Source organism: Electrona antarctica (assembly GCF_951216825.1).
Source record: "Electrona antarctica genome assembly, chromosome: 19".
Classification (NCBI taxonomy): domain Eukaryota; kingdom Metazoa; phylum Chordata; class Actinopteri; order Myctophiformes; family Myctophidae; genus Electrona; species Electrona antarctica.
The window spans coordinates 30,679,344-30,696,780 of NC_136800.1; the positions used below are offsets into that span (position 1 = coordinate 30,679,344).

Below are 17,437 nucleotides of genomic sequence, written 5' to 3' on the forward strand. Positions count from 1 at the left end.
TGAGTTCTCATCTCTGGTGCAGCTCAAACTTGTTTTATTTTCTTATTGCATAACGCCACTCTGTCGTTAACTATGTGTCCCTATTTTGGGCATGTCATGATGAGTCTTGAAAAATGGGGGTCGTCTTATAATCGGAGTCTGCTTATATTTGGCACAATACGGTATATGTAATTTTGTTTCTTTTTTTTTAAACAAATTATAAAATGTAAAACAAAAAAGGGATATTCACTTGTGAGTGACTCAATGAACACTGATGTCACTGTCGGGTGGAAACGTAATATGTCAAACCATTATTTTTTCTGATTCAAATTCAAAAATATCAAAAGTAGCAGATCTACAAACTCGAAATGAGACACTGACACTGTAGTATCATCAAATAGGGTGCTAATTTACGAAGAAACCCCCCCCAAAGTTCAAATATGGAGGTTTCTCCCCAACATACAGCATATACCGGTAATCCAACATCGAACAGCATTCAGAGTTCATCTCTGCTGCCCCTGCTGGATGAAAGGGGGGCGGTGCGGGGCACATCCCCATGGTGGGCAGAGCGAGGAGGAGTGATGGGCCTGTCTTTTTGATGCTCCGCCTCCTCCTGGCTGTCCTGCTTGCTCCGGTGGCGTGTGGCTCCAACCCTGTCCCAGTCAGTGAGCGAGGCGTCGTCGTCCCAGATGGCGGAGGTCTCCGTGTCACTGACGTAGCCCGGCTCGCCGGTGTAGTGGGTGGGGAAGAGCAGGAGAGGCTCCACGGAGAACGCCTTCAGGTTCCGCCGTTGGAAGTAATGTTTGTAGTCCTCCCTGAGGGGAACAGGGTGTTGGACATGTGAGCAAGTCATGAAATAGTGCACTGGGTCCCGACGGACCTGGTGGTCCAGGCCCCCCTTTAGGGTGGTGCCAAAGATCACAGGGGGCGGGGTCGAAGCCTTGCCTGTTTGGAGGTAGTAAATTTAAACATGCACAAAAACATAACTTGCATTCATCCACTCTCAGCCTGTATGTAATATTATTCCAACTTATCGCCAATGTGTGGTGATACAAATTGTTTGTAGCTTAAAGAACGGATATTTTTCTTATCATCGTACGTGAAGAAGTATATAGGGCTTAACTGGTTGGTCATCATGTCTTAAAAACATTGTCAGATGTGAGGAAAAAAAGGTTGGGACCACTGAAATACTGAACAACGCTAGAACAACGCCTAATACAAATCCGATGATGTGCAAATAAAATGACAAATTACATATTTGTTTCTTGATTGCTTATTTCTTCCCAGTACGTTTTAAGGACGCTCAGTCCAGTTGATAATAGGAACTCACGTGGGATGCTTGTTGAACATGATGGGTAGAAACTCGTCGACGGGGAGCATCTTGCTCAGGGGCTGGGCTTCAAGGAGCCTGCGGGCTCCCTGCAGAGACAGGGCATATCCCAGAGTCCAGTAGGAGTAGTCTGGGTGCACCAGGTCACTGATGCCCTCCACCCGGAGCTCTGGTTCCTTCACCTGCAGCCGCTTACGTCCAACATAACTGTGTGTGTGTGTGTGTGTGTGTGTGTGCGCGCGTGCGCGGGTGCGTGCGTGAGAGAGAGAGAGAGAGAGGCAGTAAACAAAAAGAGAGAGATCATAAATAATGTAAGATTAACAGGTAAATGAGAGTATAAAAAAGAAATTGCACCTGTGGAACTATACTTTTATTGTTATAGTTACTGTGTGTTATAGTTACATAGTGACTGTGTGTTATAATACTGTGTTATAGTGTGCGTGGTGCCCTGGAGTGCCTTGAAGCCAATACAAGCACAGTTGTCAATACTACTCAAACAGGGGTCAAAGGTGGGTCACACTCAGACATAGGGACAGATAGACATAGGACAGATACAGACCTACACACACATAGCTGTTCATAGGAGACTGTGTGCAGATTACACTTTTTCATAGATTTTATGGATGGCTTCATAGACTTGTTTGACTGTCAACAACTGTCAACAGTGTTGTGCTTGTTTACACATGATCTGTTCTATTAATACAGTATGTTGAATTCCCGCCAATGTGTATTTTCAGACATTTACCACTTAAACCCTCAAACTGGTGGCCGATTGACAAGCTCACACCGCCCTAGGGGTCACGGACCGCCTGTTGAAGACCCCTGAACTGAACTACACCACTGAAGAGAAGGAAATAAATCTCACATGAGGTCCCAGTCCAGGTGTGCGCTCCGCACGTCGTTCATGCTGGCCGCCAGTCTGCTACGAAACCTGGGTTCAAATCTCACATCGTCCTCCAGCACCAGCACCTGCTGAAGTTCCTGCTTCACCACCTAGGGGGAGACACACACCACTACCTGGCTCACACTCTCTCCATTGATTTTTAACATAAAAAGGTAATACCCCCCTGTTTTGCTGCATGGAAGTAAAGTTATGACAGTTAAGCAAACATAATGTTGCTGAAACCTCTTATCTCCATATTTCTCCCATTCTTTCTTTTTTTGTAAATGAATGTCCTACTTGATCATACTAGTGTCACACAAAAGCATACAAAGTAGCAGATCCACAAGCCCAAAACGCACTTGCTACTTTTTCTACTTTTGAATTTGAAAGTATCAGTTTTGGACATAATGAGGTTTCCACCAGACAGAGACGATAAGTGACAATAGGATAAGAAATGGTTCAAGATCTAGATCTTATTGAAAAGAGGTTTCAGATTGGCACCTGTTTCCAGACGTTATAATGACTGAGAAAGCAGCCGATCTCTCCTCTGGTCAGGACACGGCCTGAATATGGGTCTTTGTATCCAGGCAGCATGTCAATGCCCATCGCCTGCAGCTGGGAAGAGTTCAAGGCTCTGCAAAGAACAAAAGTCAATTTTCTAGTCATAAACGTGTTGAGTCAGCCAATTGTTCTGCCCAGCAATGGTCTCCATGCCTCAGGCCATGAATAATCCTGGCTAGAATGAACAGTCACTCGAACAGACAACTACTCTGTCTGCCATTGACCAACCGGCCGACTGACATTCAATTGCGAATGTACAAGATAACGTTGGTGGATACCAATTGCATCCAATCAGGAGAGAGAACTCATATAGGATACAGGATAAACAGTAACATTGGATGTGATGAAAAATAAAAAGTGACCAGAGAAAAAAAGTTTCTATAGAGCTTCAACTTTGTAACAAAATGAATAAATAAATAGTAATAATTGATTAATGTATCTATTTAATGGAATATATTTCTCCTTCTAATAAGGCAGTGGTTCTCCAAGTGGTGTGTGGGAACACCCTGGTGTGTCATCGAGAATGAATGAACGAATGAATGTAGCATCAAAATCAGGTTAACCACTTTAAAAACTAAACACATTGGCTATTTGAAAATAGCCGATCTAGAAGCGCACGATGTGTCACAATCTACATTGTGAGTTTGTAGATTATTTTATGCTATTTTCAAAAAAACTCTTTAAAGAAATCTGAAAATGTTAGAATGTGTTTTGAAATATTTTAACTGAATAGTAGCTTAGCCTTCAAGGGACAAGAAGGTGGCCGCACACGCACACTGCCTTCTTCAGGGTATGATACCCTGTAGGCAGTTAACTGCCGAAACCCTGAAGAAGGCAGTTAACTAACGAAACGGTTGGTTGGTTTCTGTACTTCTGCATCCTATAAATAAAGTATTGGCACTTTGGCTACCAGTGTGTGCGGTCACCTTCTTGTTCCTTGAAGACTACTATTCAGTTTACTCTCCCCTGGACCTGTGTGCAAAACCTGTGCATAGCATCCTCATGCACAGTGATTGAAACATTTTAATGACAAATCTTGTAGGCGGTCTTTGCTGGCACACGATATTGTCAGATATTGTGCATCATACATATTGTCTATGTTCAAAAACTGTTACTTTTCAGGACTCAAATTTAAAAACAGCAAAAGTAGAAGATCGACAAGCTGAAAACACGTCGCTTCGCGCCACGTTTCGAGCTTGTAGATCTGCTACTTTTGATACTTGTGTGATGCTGTAGTATGATCAAGAAGGGCATTAATTTACTAAAAACAAAACAAAAAAGAATATGGAGATAAGAGGTTTCTGTTCGACAGCAACGATATCAATTTGGGGGTCCTAGGGTTTCAGAACTACTGTGTTAAGGTAACCGGTTTGTCTGTCATGCCATACTTGCCATCCACGGCCTCAGTCAGCGTAATGTGGATGCCCAGGACAGCCAGGCTGCTCAGCATTCTCTCCCTGCGGTCCCAACGCCGTTTCAAATTAATCAGAAAGATCTGGAAGTGGAGAGGAGAAAGAAGAGGGTTTTTGAACCGTTCAGCTACCTGCCAATCAAAACTCCAAATTCCCCCTCATCACCACTTCTTAAGGTAGCTTGAGGACCAGCTTTTTCAGGAATTCTTGTTACCTCATCAAATCCCATCTTTGCCAGCTCTTTGGGTCTGTGGTGCACATAGCGAGAGGGCTCCATGGCGTAGTCAACTGCAAAAAAAAGGCAAGTCTGTATCACATCAAGTCATGTCAACTCGGATACAGTGAGAAGTACATTGATATCCAACATTACAAAAAAAAGGATGTCCGCCGGCTTATCAATGGAAATGTTCTTTGCCAGATATGAGCATATTCCATGAAATAAGTGTGTTTGTGTGCCTGCAAGTCTCTCTCGCTCTAAATCAATGTTAATGAAATAATCAATTTGGAGGGGGAAAAATAGATAGTTGCAGCCCCAGTATCAGGCCTTTAAGAAGTCCTTGAGCATTTCTCTCACGTACAGAGCGACTGTGGTGGACTTCAAAAGACAGTGAGGGGCGTAGGCGCTGACAGAGACGTGAGAATTCTGTCACCGCTGTGAGAGTGAAAAGAACCACATGTCTTCGTACAGAGATGCAGGCCGTAGAGACAGGAAGCAGCAAAGCACATAAAAAGAGCATTTAGCAATGGAAAGGAGAAATGAGCATAATATGTCATGGAGAGGTAGAGGCAGAAAGAATGCACACAATAGTGCAGAGGTTCCCACACTTTTTCAGCTTGAGACCCAAAAAAGAATCTGGTGTCTTCCCGGGACTCAAACCTACAACCTACTTGTGTTGAATAAAGGGATCACTTGTATGAATGAAACATCTATATCAACAGTTGTGCACAGCCAAAAATAGCAGATCTACAAGCTCACAAAATGTTGTGTAGCGACACGTTGTGAACTTGCAGATCTTCTATTTTTGGCAGACGTTTACGCAGCTAAGAAGGGACTCTAGGGTTTAAGGGGTTAAGGGTTCAGGAGATACACTTAATCCAAAATAATTCAGCCCAGATGGTGGCTCAGGACGCCAGGAGGACAGGTCATCGGGTCACCAACAACAATAGGTTTCTTCCTCTTGGGTCTGTCACATCATGATATATATATTTTTTGTTATCAATAGTTTTTATTCATATCACAGAAACAGTACAATTATGTAGTATGCATAGATGCATCATGAATAAAACAATGAACAAAAACAAGATACATACAACAACATACACAACTTAAAACTAACACAACTAAAGATCAAAAAAAGGAAATAAGCAAATCCACCCTGGGTCCTGGGAGGGGTGATATTTTTGTTGACGATTAATCGTCATACAACTAATAGCAATTAACTATTTCATTGTGTTGTTAGCATTGAATATTGGAACATTATGACAAACCATATCCTATCGGACCAAATCATAACCATACAATAATTTCTGTCAGGCAGACTACTTAGTATTACAGTGTCACACACAAGTATACAACATTTACAAGATACAAGCTCACAACATGAAACGCTTGTGAGATTTTACAGCTATTTCTTTCAAATCTTGAAACTGAAAGTGGTTAAGTGTGTGTGTGAGGGTTTTATAAATTGAACCAGTCAAAAGCATTAACAAGGACTTGTAACTACATAATAACTACACTGGATCCATTGGAGATTTAAAAGTCACACCTGTGTGAAGTGAGGGGCGCTAATATATTAAAGTCTAACTCATGTTGATTAGGTGATGTAATGGTTATGTAAAACAAACGGTGCCAACACAAACATTAAACGCCATTAACAATAAAGAGACAATATTACATAATGGGGTACATTATGATTTTCCCTTCATTGTCAATGGCGTTTACAAAACAAACATTGAACTAAAGCCAAACATTAAACCTGTGTATATTAAAAATCACACCCGTGTGAACTGAGTGGTGTAAGGTTTTATATAGCATGATCAGCTGTGGTCTGACGTAATGTCCGACGTAATGAAATAAGGTAAGGTATTATGTACCCTGATCAGCTCTGATCTGACGTAATGAAATCACACCTGGATGTGATTTCACAACTGGCTTTTTTTGTGCAGAGAAAATGACCACGGTTGCTACGGTCATCCAGTTCACCCGGGTGTGATTTAATTACGTCAGAAATTATTTTGAACATAGCAACCATGGTCATTTTTTTATGCACACAAAAGCCAGTTGTAGGAGTGGTTTACACCACTCAATATGAATATATATATATAAAAAGTGGATCAACCTGGGGATCCTTAAAATTAAAGAGTTGAGAACTGAATAACAGATAAAGTGCTTACTCAGTGCCTCTGTCAGGGTGTGGGTGAAACTCTCCTCTTCTTCCTCCACAGATTGATCTGCTTTGAGGGGCAGTGGCAAATACCCATAATGCTCCTTGTTGCACACATACATCTGTACTTCTGCAGTGGCAACAGGAAAGACAAGAACATTCAAATGGAAGAAGTCCAATACATTAATTGAAACAGCTGATTCCTGAAGATATACAATGAGGCATTTGTTCATTCTTTCTGTATTCTTTCTATAGTTACATGTGTCCTAGGGAGGGTGTAAAACTGAGAAACCGTGTATAAACTGAAAAAGAGTGTGTTCTGATTATCAGTGTCTTCTGGTATTTTAAATTCAAATTTCAGTAATATAAATTATGCTCGGGATCATTTCAGCATGTCTATACAGTATGTTAACCACTTAAGTCGAGTTGTCTCTGTACTTGAGCTGCTCTTGTGTCCTTCTACACCAAATCTCCTCACCAGAAATAGGCGATCTACAAGCACACAACGTGTCGCATCGCAACGGATTGTGACTAGCTTCCTCACTCAGTTGATGTGGCCGCGTGCGATCTGACCTGCCTGCCGTGCGGAGAAAGCGAAGGCCATGATGTCGTCTAGGTGGTAGCGGTAGTCAGGGTGCGGTGGGTGAAAGGCCAGCGCTCGGCTGGCACTCCGCCGCAGGTCCAGTAGGACGGTGGAGTGCACCATGGGCACGGCGAAGCAGCCCTGGCGCTGCCACCTGCGGATGGGCACATACTCTGGGGTGCGTTTGTAGTAACCCTATTGTGGAGGTGAGAAGATTCAGAGAGATTTGTCAACAGAGCCATTACTGTGAGGATCACATGTTGAAGGTAGCGTAAGTGATATTTTATCATGAAAAAAAGGATTAAAACACAAGTATTCATTTTATAACATTTTTCACTAGCCTACTGCGAAGAGAAAAGCCTGGTCACAACCGAAGGCAGACAGTGTCTAAGAAACATTTTTCCACTTCTGCCAAATTCCAGCACTTTTTAGACAATGCCAGCGTGGTCCCGGGAGAATCTTTAGCAGAGCGCTGACAGAAATATATGCTTCCCCGCTTCCCCATGTGTTTTACAGAAGTTGGGACATTGTCACATTCTAATACAGACCGAACGCCTCCTCTTACAACTGGCCTTAGTGGCTTGCCTCGCTAATCATTAGACTCCCAACCCACACCTCCTTGGATCAAATCCTGCTTATGCCACAATTTTTTTGAATAAAGTCGTTTTAGACAGAGGCACGCCATCTCTAGTGAACTTGAGCAACGAGAGGCACCGCCGAGTGAGCTAAAACGAACGAGTCGCCTCACCGAACATTGCAAAGTTCTCATGAGCCGACTCAGTGGCGTCCGAGTTATGTACCGCGATAGGCACAGAATCGTGAATCATGTTGTGGGAGAGTGTTTGCCCCAACTGCCACTCATAGTGACTACTATAGTATTTTTGGTTCAGGACACACTTCTATAGGAGACATGCTGACTTTTATGGAATCAAAATGACTGAAATCAGTCGTGGGGACTGAGAACTTTAATCCATGTGTATGTATGTCTGGTAGACTTCTTTATTCTTTGTTCTTTGTTCTTTTGGGACTCTACTAAAACGTTTCCACTGCACTAGACTAAAGGAAATTCCCTATAACCCGGGAGAGATATTAGGCTTTTAGGTCATCAGGCTGAGGTCGTTAGTCACTCTGCTACACTCACCCCCCTTTTGACCCCTGCCCGGGACTTGAACCCGGGTCTCCCACATGGAAAGCCAACACCGTATCCACTAGCCCAAAGGGAATTTCCTGTATAGCGATGATTACAATAGGAATATATACCTATTTAACCATAGAAAACATCTAAATTATACCACATTTAAACTGATCAGGATGAGTGTACCTGAGCAGTCATGCCACACCAGAAGTTAGAATAGAGAACTCTGGACTCCAACATGGGTGCCACCATGGTCAGGTTCTCTGCTATCAAGTCTGTCAGCAGCCAGCGATTTGTCAGCAAGTTATCACTGTCTACAAACTGGAAACAAGAGAGACACAAAGAGAGAGAGAGAGAGAGAGAGAGAGAGAGAGAGAGAGAGAGAGAGAGAGAGAGAGAGAGAGAGAGAAAAGGGGGGTATTTTGGTTGCAATCATTCCGTTTGTTTTTCGTTGATTGTCCATTTTCCATTTAACAAAAAAGAAAGAGAAAAAAGCAAAAGTATAATAAGGTTAAAGTGGTTAAAGTGATTTTGATGCTACATTAATTTAGGTGTGAACCGTCTTGAAACCCCAGAAGGACCCCACTTTGAGAACCACTATTGTTTCTCAATGTTTATTTCTTTAACACTATATATAACACGGGTATTTTCAAAACAATGGTGGACAATAATTTCATAAATCTTGTATGGGTGGTACCTGGCACAAACTATTTTCAGGTGGTGGTCCACAGGGCATTAACATTTTAATTTGTTGGTCCTTGACATGAAAATGTTTGAGAAGTAGAACCACATCACTATATTACACAGTTCTTCTCAACAAACATTACATTAATTACATGGTGCATTCAGCCTCAGGGTCATGCAATTCAATAGCTTTATTTGCATGAGAAACATACATTTACATTGCCAAAGCAAGTCTCAAAAATATTATAAAAAAAACATTGAAAATGGTATATACAGCATTGTGTAAACATGCAGTGGAGTAAAGGTATGTCAACCGATTTTGGACTGAGGCCGATTCTAAAAAGTCCTCTAAATCCTGACCTAAGCTTTCTGAAAAACTTAAAATATTTATATAGCAGCATCAAAGTTTTTTAATTTTTGAATACTGTACATACTGTACAGAACCCCAAGAGTGGTTCCCGTCCAGAAGGGTTAGAACACCAAAAGGGGTTCACGCCCAGAATGGGTTAAATGTTCTGATGAATTGAAAATGGAGGACCCTTATGTACCTTATGTAAAGTCTTAGTGCATTATCTGGTTTTATCCTCTTAGCAGTTTTTTCTTGAACTGTACCCATTCTGCAAACTGTTAATAAAATGTTCAATCAATCAATCAATCAATCAATCAATCAATCAATCAATCAGGTAGTTGCAGTATGTTACCAGTATGTAGTCAGCCCAGAGTGTTCTGGCTGCTCTGAGTGCTGCCTGCTTTAACTTCATCACATGGGTGAACCGAGAATCAGGCCAGTGCTTCGGCCCTTGTTCATCTGCATAGGAGCTAAAGGAGGGAGGGAGAGAGAGAGAGAGAGAGAGAGACATAATTAAATAACCATTCAGCTATAATTGAGTCTAATCACTTTAATGAAAGAGTGTTTTCAAAGAGGAGAGGAAAATGTCATTCTGACTGTTACTCAGTTAATCTTTGTGATTATCTAAGAAAAGCCTTTTCTGGTGTCTGTATGAGGCAATGATGAGGTAGAATATTTTAACTATATCACATTTTTTTTTAACTAGCGGGGGAACGGTTCATTGAATAGTTTTTTTTATAAAAAAGTTAATTTAATAAATGATGCTCTATCTTTTCTCCTGGGCTATCCTCAGTGTTAACCACTTAAACCCATTACACTTTGAAAACGGGACCTGAGTTGGCTCTGTAGGCTACTTTGACAGCTTTTTTCTTCTACATCAAATATCTTTGTCAAAAATTGCAGATCTACTTTGGCTTTTTGGCTAATGTTCTTGGCTAATGTTCTCCCCAAATAATACCGTAATTTAACTCAGAGTCAACAAATGTGTGCTCACCTTGGTTGCTCCATGGGTCTCCACTCCACAGAATGGTAGAGGTGTTGAACTCTGCGGAGCCACTCTTGAAGCATGGCTGTGCTGTTATCCACATTGTGGTCACATGCTGCCCTGAGGGGACACATTAGAGCAGAGCTTCTCAAACTATGGATCTGGGTCTCGACCCATAGTGATACATTTATCCTTCCCAATAACCACTTAAACCCCATATGGTTGACCGGAGTCCCTTGGGGCTCATTACTAGTGTCTTGTAGTTTTCTGTTATAGGGAAAGCTTTAACAGAAAATATGATATGGACAAGCTCACAACACGTTGCACTGGATGCTGGGGTTTAAGTGGTTATGTCTGTTTTATTTGTTTTTGAAAAGCATTGCCTTTGAATGCATTTTCTTTGATTTGGTTTTATAAATAGTCTCTACAGCTATACTGTATGATGTACAATGTATGAGTACAGACATGCTTTTAAACTACACTAGTAACTTAGTAAGACAAAATAAGACTACACTAGTAAGACAAAATATCAGTAGCACTAATCACAGTGTTGTAATGCTGGTGCTTTATTTTTTTAAATAGCGTCTCTGTCGGGTGGAAATCTCATATACTTTTCAGGATTAAAATTCAAAAACAGCAAAAGCAGCGGCTCAAAACACGTCGCTTCATGCATGGATCTTGTGGATCTGCTACTTTCGATGCTTTTGTGCAATGCTGTAGTATTATCAAGGGCATTCATTTACAAAAAAATAATAATAAAAAGCTAGATTATAGAGATAAGCCCACCCGACAGCCATGCTATGCTTTATTTCAACTTTGAAATGGAATGTTATATCAAGTACGGATCACCCAAAAATTCCCCCCAGTTTGAGAACCCCTGTATTAATTAAAGGTTAACATGGAGCAACATTGATAGATGTCATCACTCTCATTCACAGTGCATTGTCAACCCCCCAAGAGCCCCCTGTCTCTTTTCCCCATTTCTGCTCCAGGAGGAGTGTTTACTTTTCTCACTTGCACAGTAAAATCCTAAGTGTGCATTGACTCTCGGAGAGTTAAATGAACACTCAGCATTTACTGTGTGTACAGTATGAGGAGAGAGGTTAGTTAGAGGTTAATGTAATATTGCAGATGTATATTATAGAGCTCATAGTATTATAATATTGCAAAAGAATAAAATAAATAAAATAAAGTTGTTGGATTTCTATGGTAGGCCTATCTGTAAATATTTTACTATAGCCCATATATAGTTTCTATGGGACAGCCATGCAACAGCATGCAAACAAAAAGGTTGCAATGCAGAAATTGAGAATGCATACTGTACATGCACGCCTACTTATAGATAGATAGATAGATAGATAGATAGATAGATAGATAGATAGATAGATAGATAGATAGATAGATAGATAGATAGATTATATGTCATGATATTATATTAAATCCCATCCTGTGGGATATTCAGATGTCAATGGCTAGCATTAATTAAAGAATTTCATGAATATTTTAAAGTATTTAATGAACCAATCGTGCAGACACTGATTTACCAGACGGCAATGCGATCCTTGGGGTAGTCCAATCTGTCAATACATCCTAGGAAATATGGCAGGCTGTGCTCTGCATTGCGAGCCACGATGCTGATCAGTACTTTAGGCTTCAGCAGCGATGATTCCAATCTGGCTCCTTCCTCAGACTCCTGGAGATCGATAGGCAGTTGTTCTGTGCAGGTGTCCCGGAGGAGGAGCCCCCCTGTCAGAATGATTGAAAGCAGTGGTCGCAATCCCACGAATCCCAAAGGCATAATGTAGGCTATTATCTCCAGCTGCTTTTATTTCTGTTCACACACACTGCAGAGCAGTGGAGAGAGAGCATGAATGAATCAGAGTACTCTGGAATGAATATGCCCGCATGGAGGTGGCATGTGGAGGTGGGCTGCTGTGATGTGGACAGGACAGGTGGTGATGTGGACCGTGGTACCACCCAACCAACCAACCCGGCCGGCCGGCCGGCCGCCACCACCCTAGCTGCCTAACTGACCCCATATTTCACATGTTCCAATTTATTAAGCACATGTGCTATTTATTTTGTTTATTTGAGTGAATGAATGAATGAATTATTTAATTAATTTAGACATCTAGTGTTGACATCAGGTTACTAAACATCAGGATATCGAACTCCATATATGGATATAGACGACTGGCTTCGTCATCGTGACAAGCATCCAGTCAAGCCTTATATAAAGAGCCCATACAGAATATATATAGCTAATAATAACTAGATAGCTTGGATGGAAATTATTTCCCCATGTAATTATTTTTTACTGTACCGGGATCATCTCCTCATCTCACTTAATAACAGTTCCCTAATCAGATCCGGTTTAGAACGGATACGGAAACGCTCTGTGTTCGTGCATGTATGTGTGCGTGGGAATTATCAGATACAGTGTCACTGTCAGTAGACGGACGGGCTCTGAACCTGCTCTGAATCAGATGTGAACATTGAACACAAAAACGGGAGGTTAGACTGTAGAGTAGACTGGACAGCAGCGGTAACATTTCCACCCGGACCATTTATAATGTCGCACACCGACGAACCAATGAAAACAAACAACCGCACACGTGTCTACAACAACAGCACGGTGTGTTGTTTGAGCTCATTAGTCTGATACTCTGATTCACATTCAATATTTATTTGATTCATTACATGTTTAGCGTGTGCAAAATGTCAGCTAACGCAGACGTGGATGTGGCAGAGAAACCTTTACCTCCTAACTGGATGTTACAGCACCCGATGGTAAAGTGCAAAAAGAAAGTGGTGACATTTTGGCGTGAATGAGTGAGTGATGATTGATGTACAGTTCATAATGAAGCATTATTTATTCATATTTTGGTTTCAGTACCTGCACATGATGAATCTAGAGGTGGAGGACTCTTCTCAGGTTCATGCAGCTTTCCTTGTTTACATGGATCTGGTTGAGGGTGAGTTGGACATAACCTTTCCCCGGTAGTTTAATGCAGGGGTTCTCAAAGTGGGGTCTGGGGTACACTTAGTGGTCCATGAGGGCAGATCCAGCATCAAGTTTAACTACTTTTGCCCTAATTACATCGACATATATGCTTCTTTTTTTTTCAAACAAGCTTGAGAAAAAATGAATAATATTTTGAAACATTTTAACAACAAATCTTGGTACAACATATTTTCAGCTGGGGCGATGGGAGTCTGCAGCCAATTACTGTACCTTCATTTGGGGGTCCTTGACATGAAGTTTGAAAACCACTGGTTTAATGATGATATAGCCCCCAATCTCATTCAAACATGCAGCACAAACCAAGGACTCTCATCAAGAAAGAAACTAGCATCAGTAGCATGATACGACCCAGCCATTTTCAGTTCAAAATTCCTCCCTTGGGGGTTCCATGTTATTGTAGAATCAAATCACCAACGGTTTGTAAGCAGACTGATGTTCACTCTTTCACATAGATAGACATTGAGTGTCTCACAGTCTTGCCTAACAAACCTACATAACACATTGGTTTTGGAGGTCCCACACACACACACGCGCGCACACACACACACACACACGCTGGATTTCTGTCCCTGCACAGTAAAATCCCAGTGTTAACTCCGAAGAGTGTACAAATGGAACTGGTTCATTTAAAGCATCTTTGGGTACTCCGAAAAGCGCTATATAAGTTTGAGATATTATTATTTGGTTCCGTTCGTAGTGTACACTCTATAGAGTTGAATTAATGATGGCTTTTTTCCCTGTGTGTGTCCTGTGTTGATGGCAGTGCGTCAGTGGACAGATGTCTCTGGCGTTAAATGTCCCATCCTCCAGCTGGTGCTGTTGGAAGGCAGGGAGAAGGATGGTGCTGCCGTCCAAACTGTTCTGCCTCTGCCTGTTCACACATCTCTGAGCCACGGAAGGTGAGAAATTTACATTTTGTTATGTCTGACAGTGACCACATACTTCAATGTTTATCATGTGGGATGATTATTGGTGCTTTCACAAAATAATAAATTGATAAATCGGTAATGTATAGCGGCTATATTATCTAAGGGAAATGATAGAGCAGCTACAAGCTACAAGCCTACAACAGTCATGTAAGTTCAGTACATGACATCACTTTACTGTATGCTGTCTTTAAAACCAGAAAAATACAACACGTATGCCATATCACAACATTAGCAATATCCAGACAATATCTGGTCTCCTAGTAAAATATTTATCGTCACTGTGACCAAGTTTCGCAGTAGAATCTGGGGTCTGGTGACCTGGGTTCGGTATGGGGCCGAGAACTGCTCTTAGGGCAGAATAGCAGTTCTTGAGAGTAGGAATTCAGTAGCGATGTATAAGGTAGTCTCACTAATGTCGATCTTAATCTGCTTGTATCCTGATTTAGGACGGTCTTTATAGTCTTGGTGACATCGCTGTGACGTCACTGCGGTGACGTCTCGCTGCCTTCCCGTATCCGTGGTAACAGTCACTGTTGGGTGGAAATCTCATTATGTCCGAAACTGTTACTTTTCACTTTTCAGGATTCAAAATTTTAAAAAAAGTTTCGAGCTTGTAGATTTTCTACTATTGATGCTTTTGTGTGACGCTGTAGTATGATCAAGCACGTGCATTGATTCATTTACAAAAAAACACAAAACAGTTTGAATACGGAGAGGAGAGGTTTCTGCCTGACAGCAACGATATGTTCATAGTCATCATCTGCAACCCCTTGTCCAACCACCTCTCCAACCCACAGTATACGGCAAGTGCTGGACAGAGGACCTCCCATGCTGTTGTGTGTGGTGGCGTCTGACTCCAGCCTGGTCTACCAGAGGATGACCGACGGGTTAGTGACGCCCGACCCTCCAGCGGGTCCCTTTCAGGAACAGGGCCGCCGGCAGCACCGCAAGAGGCGGCAGCAACGCTGACCACGGAGTGAAACCACAACCCCGCTGTTGATGGACTTCATATTCAACAGTTGTGTCTATGTGAAAATGAGAAAGTAATGATGCATGCAGATGGTATGCCTGCTATGTAGCTAAATAGCTCATAGCCTGTGTGTGGTCCCTTTCAGGACAACAACGATTCCATAGCAACAGCGATTTCAAACCTGTGGGCCAATAACACTACGATGTTATTGATAATATAATCTCTCAAGAACAGATTTCGAGCTATGCTACAGACTCTGTCGGCAGGGGCATTCAGAACATGTATACATTGTTGTTAGTGGGAATGAAAACATAGGCGCCCCACCAGAAGAGGAGGGCCTAAGGCGGAGAAAAACTATCCACATTCTGTTTGGCGCCGCCCCCAGAGGCAAATTCAAAGGAAAACAGGGTGCTGTTTTCTCACTTTTTTGCAGATGGTTCTCAGATTGTTGATAATATAACATTAACATGAACAATTCATGTAAAAATGTTAGTTTCATTGATCCAAGGAAGAACACAAATCGATTGATTGATCATTAAAATGCACCCAGCCCACCTGTGTGACCCACCGAAGTGTTAAGTGGTCAGATGGGTGTGCCGTGAATGCTTTCAAGATTTGTGGGCCCTGATCATGTACTAGATGTAGATGTGAGCTTGTGGATCATCTATTGTCAGCATGTAACACCATGATGAAGTATAAAGCAGGCTCAACTGTGTCTGAACTCACTGAGAGAATGGAAACTACTGTAACCCAGTATGTTGATAGTTTTTCAATGCAACATATTGTACACTGCTCATATATGTTGCTAATCTTATTTGGAATAAATGTTTTGATATCAGTTTTGGATACGGGTGGGAATCGAGAACCAGAATTAAGACATTCAAAACGGTTAATTCCAAGGATCAACGCTGTATGCCTCAGAGCTTATCAACATCTTTTATAAATGTCGGCAGATTTTTCTGACAGTTCGTTGCATAACATGTCTACGCTGCTGAAAAGGAAAAGACCTGTGTTATTTTTTGAATATCTTCAAATGTTATTAGGCGGACATGCCTTTTTTCCTATTGTTTCTGCAATGTTCAGACTTGGCAATAATAAAACAATTGAACACCTGTCACCTGTGTAGGCCTACTCTTTCAACACTGAAGTGAAAATTGATCAGGAATCGATAAGGTAATCAATAGAGAATCGGACTGATAAGCAGAATCGCTAATGGCATGGCCATATCTGAACTGGTATAGAGGCCATCAGGGAATTGGGAGGCCACCGGATCTGTTGAAGTGTCCCTTAACAAGACAGCTGTGATCCGCCACCCACTCGTGCTCAACAAGACCATTTGAGCAGGGGCGCCCGCTGGCCTAGTGGTCCAGGTGCATGCCACATATAGATTGTATGCATGTGACATCATCATACCCGGAAGTTATGCGGGAACGCCTACTGAGTGGCAAAAAATTTCTTTTCTGGCCTTTATAGCCCATCCATCCAAACAAAAGTCCTATCTGATTACATTAAACAACGTTAAACGACATTAAACTCACTCACTTTACTCGATTTCCCATTAACTTTATGCATGTGCATACCCTCTATAGGCTCTGGCCTATAGAGGGTTGTGTGTTCGAGTCCTTTTCATGACAACCTTTGCTGCATGTCTCTCTCTCCCCCTCTTTCCTGTCCGTCTTCACTGTAACTATCAATAAAGGCACAAAAGCCTAAAACAAATCTTTAAAAAAAGAGACCATTTGAGCAGCATCAGCTGGGTGAAGCTGAAAGTGAATTCTCCTGTGGGATAAATAAGGTCTACCATAACGATGTTGGTATCAGTAAAATAATCAATTCCCATCGCTAGTTCAAAGTGATTGAGTTACAACTAACATGTTTCCGTTCCGTAGTTAATGGCTTAAAATAGGTTGCACTCGCTGCTTGTCATCTCTGGTTAAAATACACCAGAGAGTGTCAGATGTTGACTTCACTTCCCGAAAACACTTATTTTAATGTATTTTATTTTATTGGAAAAACAAAAATGTAACATAAAAAAATTAACGAATAAACACAATGACAGGACATAAATACTTGTGAGATCAATACAGAATCAGACTAATATGCAGCTTTACAGTATTATAGTCCCTTGTAGAGTAAATATCACTAAAGGAACAGATACTCAAACAGGAAACATTGCAACCCTGTTTTGTGTGTGTGTGTGTGTGTGTGTGTGTGTGTGTGTGTGTGTG

The 17,437-nt window shown here is 41.6% G+C and overlaps 3 protein-coding genes across 4 annotated transcripts in view; 1 reads left to right on the forward strand and 2 right to left on the reverse strand.

Annotated features, from left to right (window-relative positions):
* Nucleotides 1–475: 475 nt before the first annotated feature.
* On the reverse strand, nt 476–10,383 carry LOC306943112 (procollagen galactosyltransferase 2-like; the record flags this gene model as incomplete). The annotated part of the gene is made up of 11 exons (XM_079529314.1): nt 10,295–10,383; nt 9,653–9,770; nt 8,454–8,588; nt 7,123–7,327; nt 6,560–6,679; nt 4,380–4,453; nt 4,142–4,248; nt 2,694–2,826; nt 2,175–2,302; nt 1,310–1,516; nt 476–794 (listed from the first exon to the last, which is right to left on the reverse strand). Exons 1-11 carry the CDS (start codon nt 10,366–10,368, stop codon nt 476–478), a joined length of 1,620 nt encoding a protein of 539 aa, XP_079385440.1. The 5' UTR covers nt 10,369–10,383.
* Nucleotides 10,384–12,898: 2,515 nt separating this feature from the next.
* On the forward strand, nt 12,899–16,312 carry tsen15 (TSEN15 tRNA splicing endonuclease subunit). The gene is made up of 4 exons (XM_079529157.1): nt 12,899–13,075; nt 13,179–13,260; nt 14,074–14,209; nt 15,037–16,312. Exons 1-4 carry the CDS (start codon nt 12,986–12,988, stop codon nt 15,206–15,208), a joined length of 480 nt encoding a protein of 159 aa, XP_079385283.1. The 5' UTR covers nt 12,899–12,985; the 3' UTR covers nt 15,209–16,312.
* Nucleotides 16,313–17,299: 987 nt separating this feature from the next.
* Nucleotides 17,300–17,437, reverse strand: part of LOC306942962 (uncharacterized protein C1orf21 homolog) — a 7,416-nt gene continuing 7,278 nt past the window's right edge. For both annotated transcript variants that reach the window (XM_079529159.1, XM_079529158.1), the window contains exon 6: nt 17,300–17,437. This exon is cut by the window's right edge and continues 997 nt beyond it. The gene's annotated coding sequence lies outside the window, so the exon portion shown is untranslated.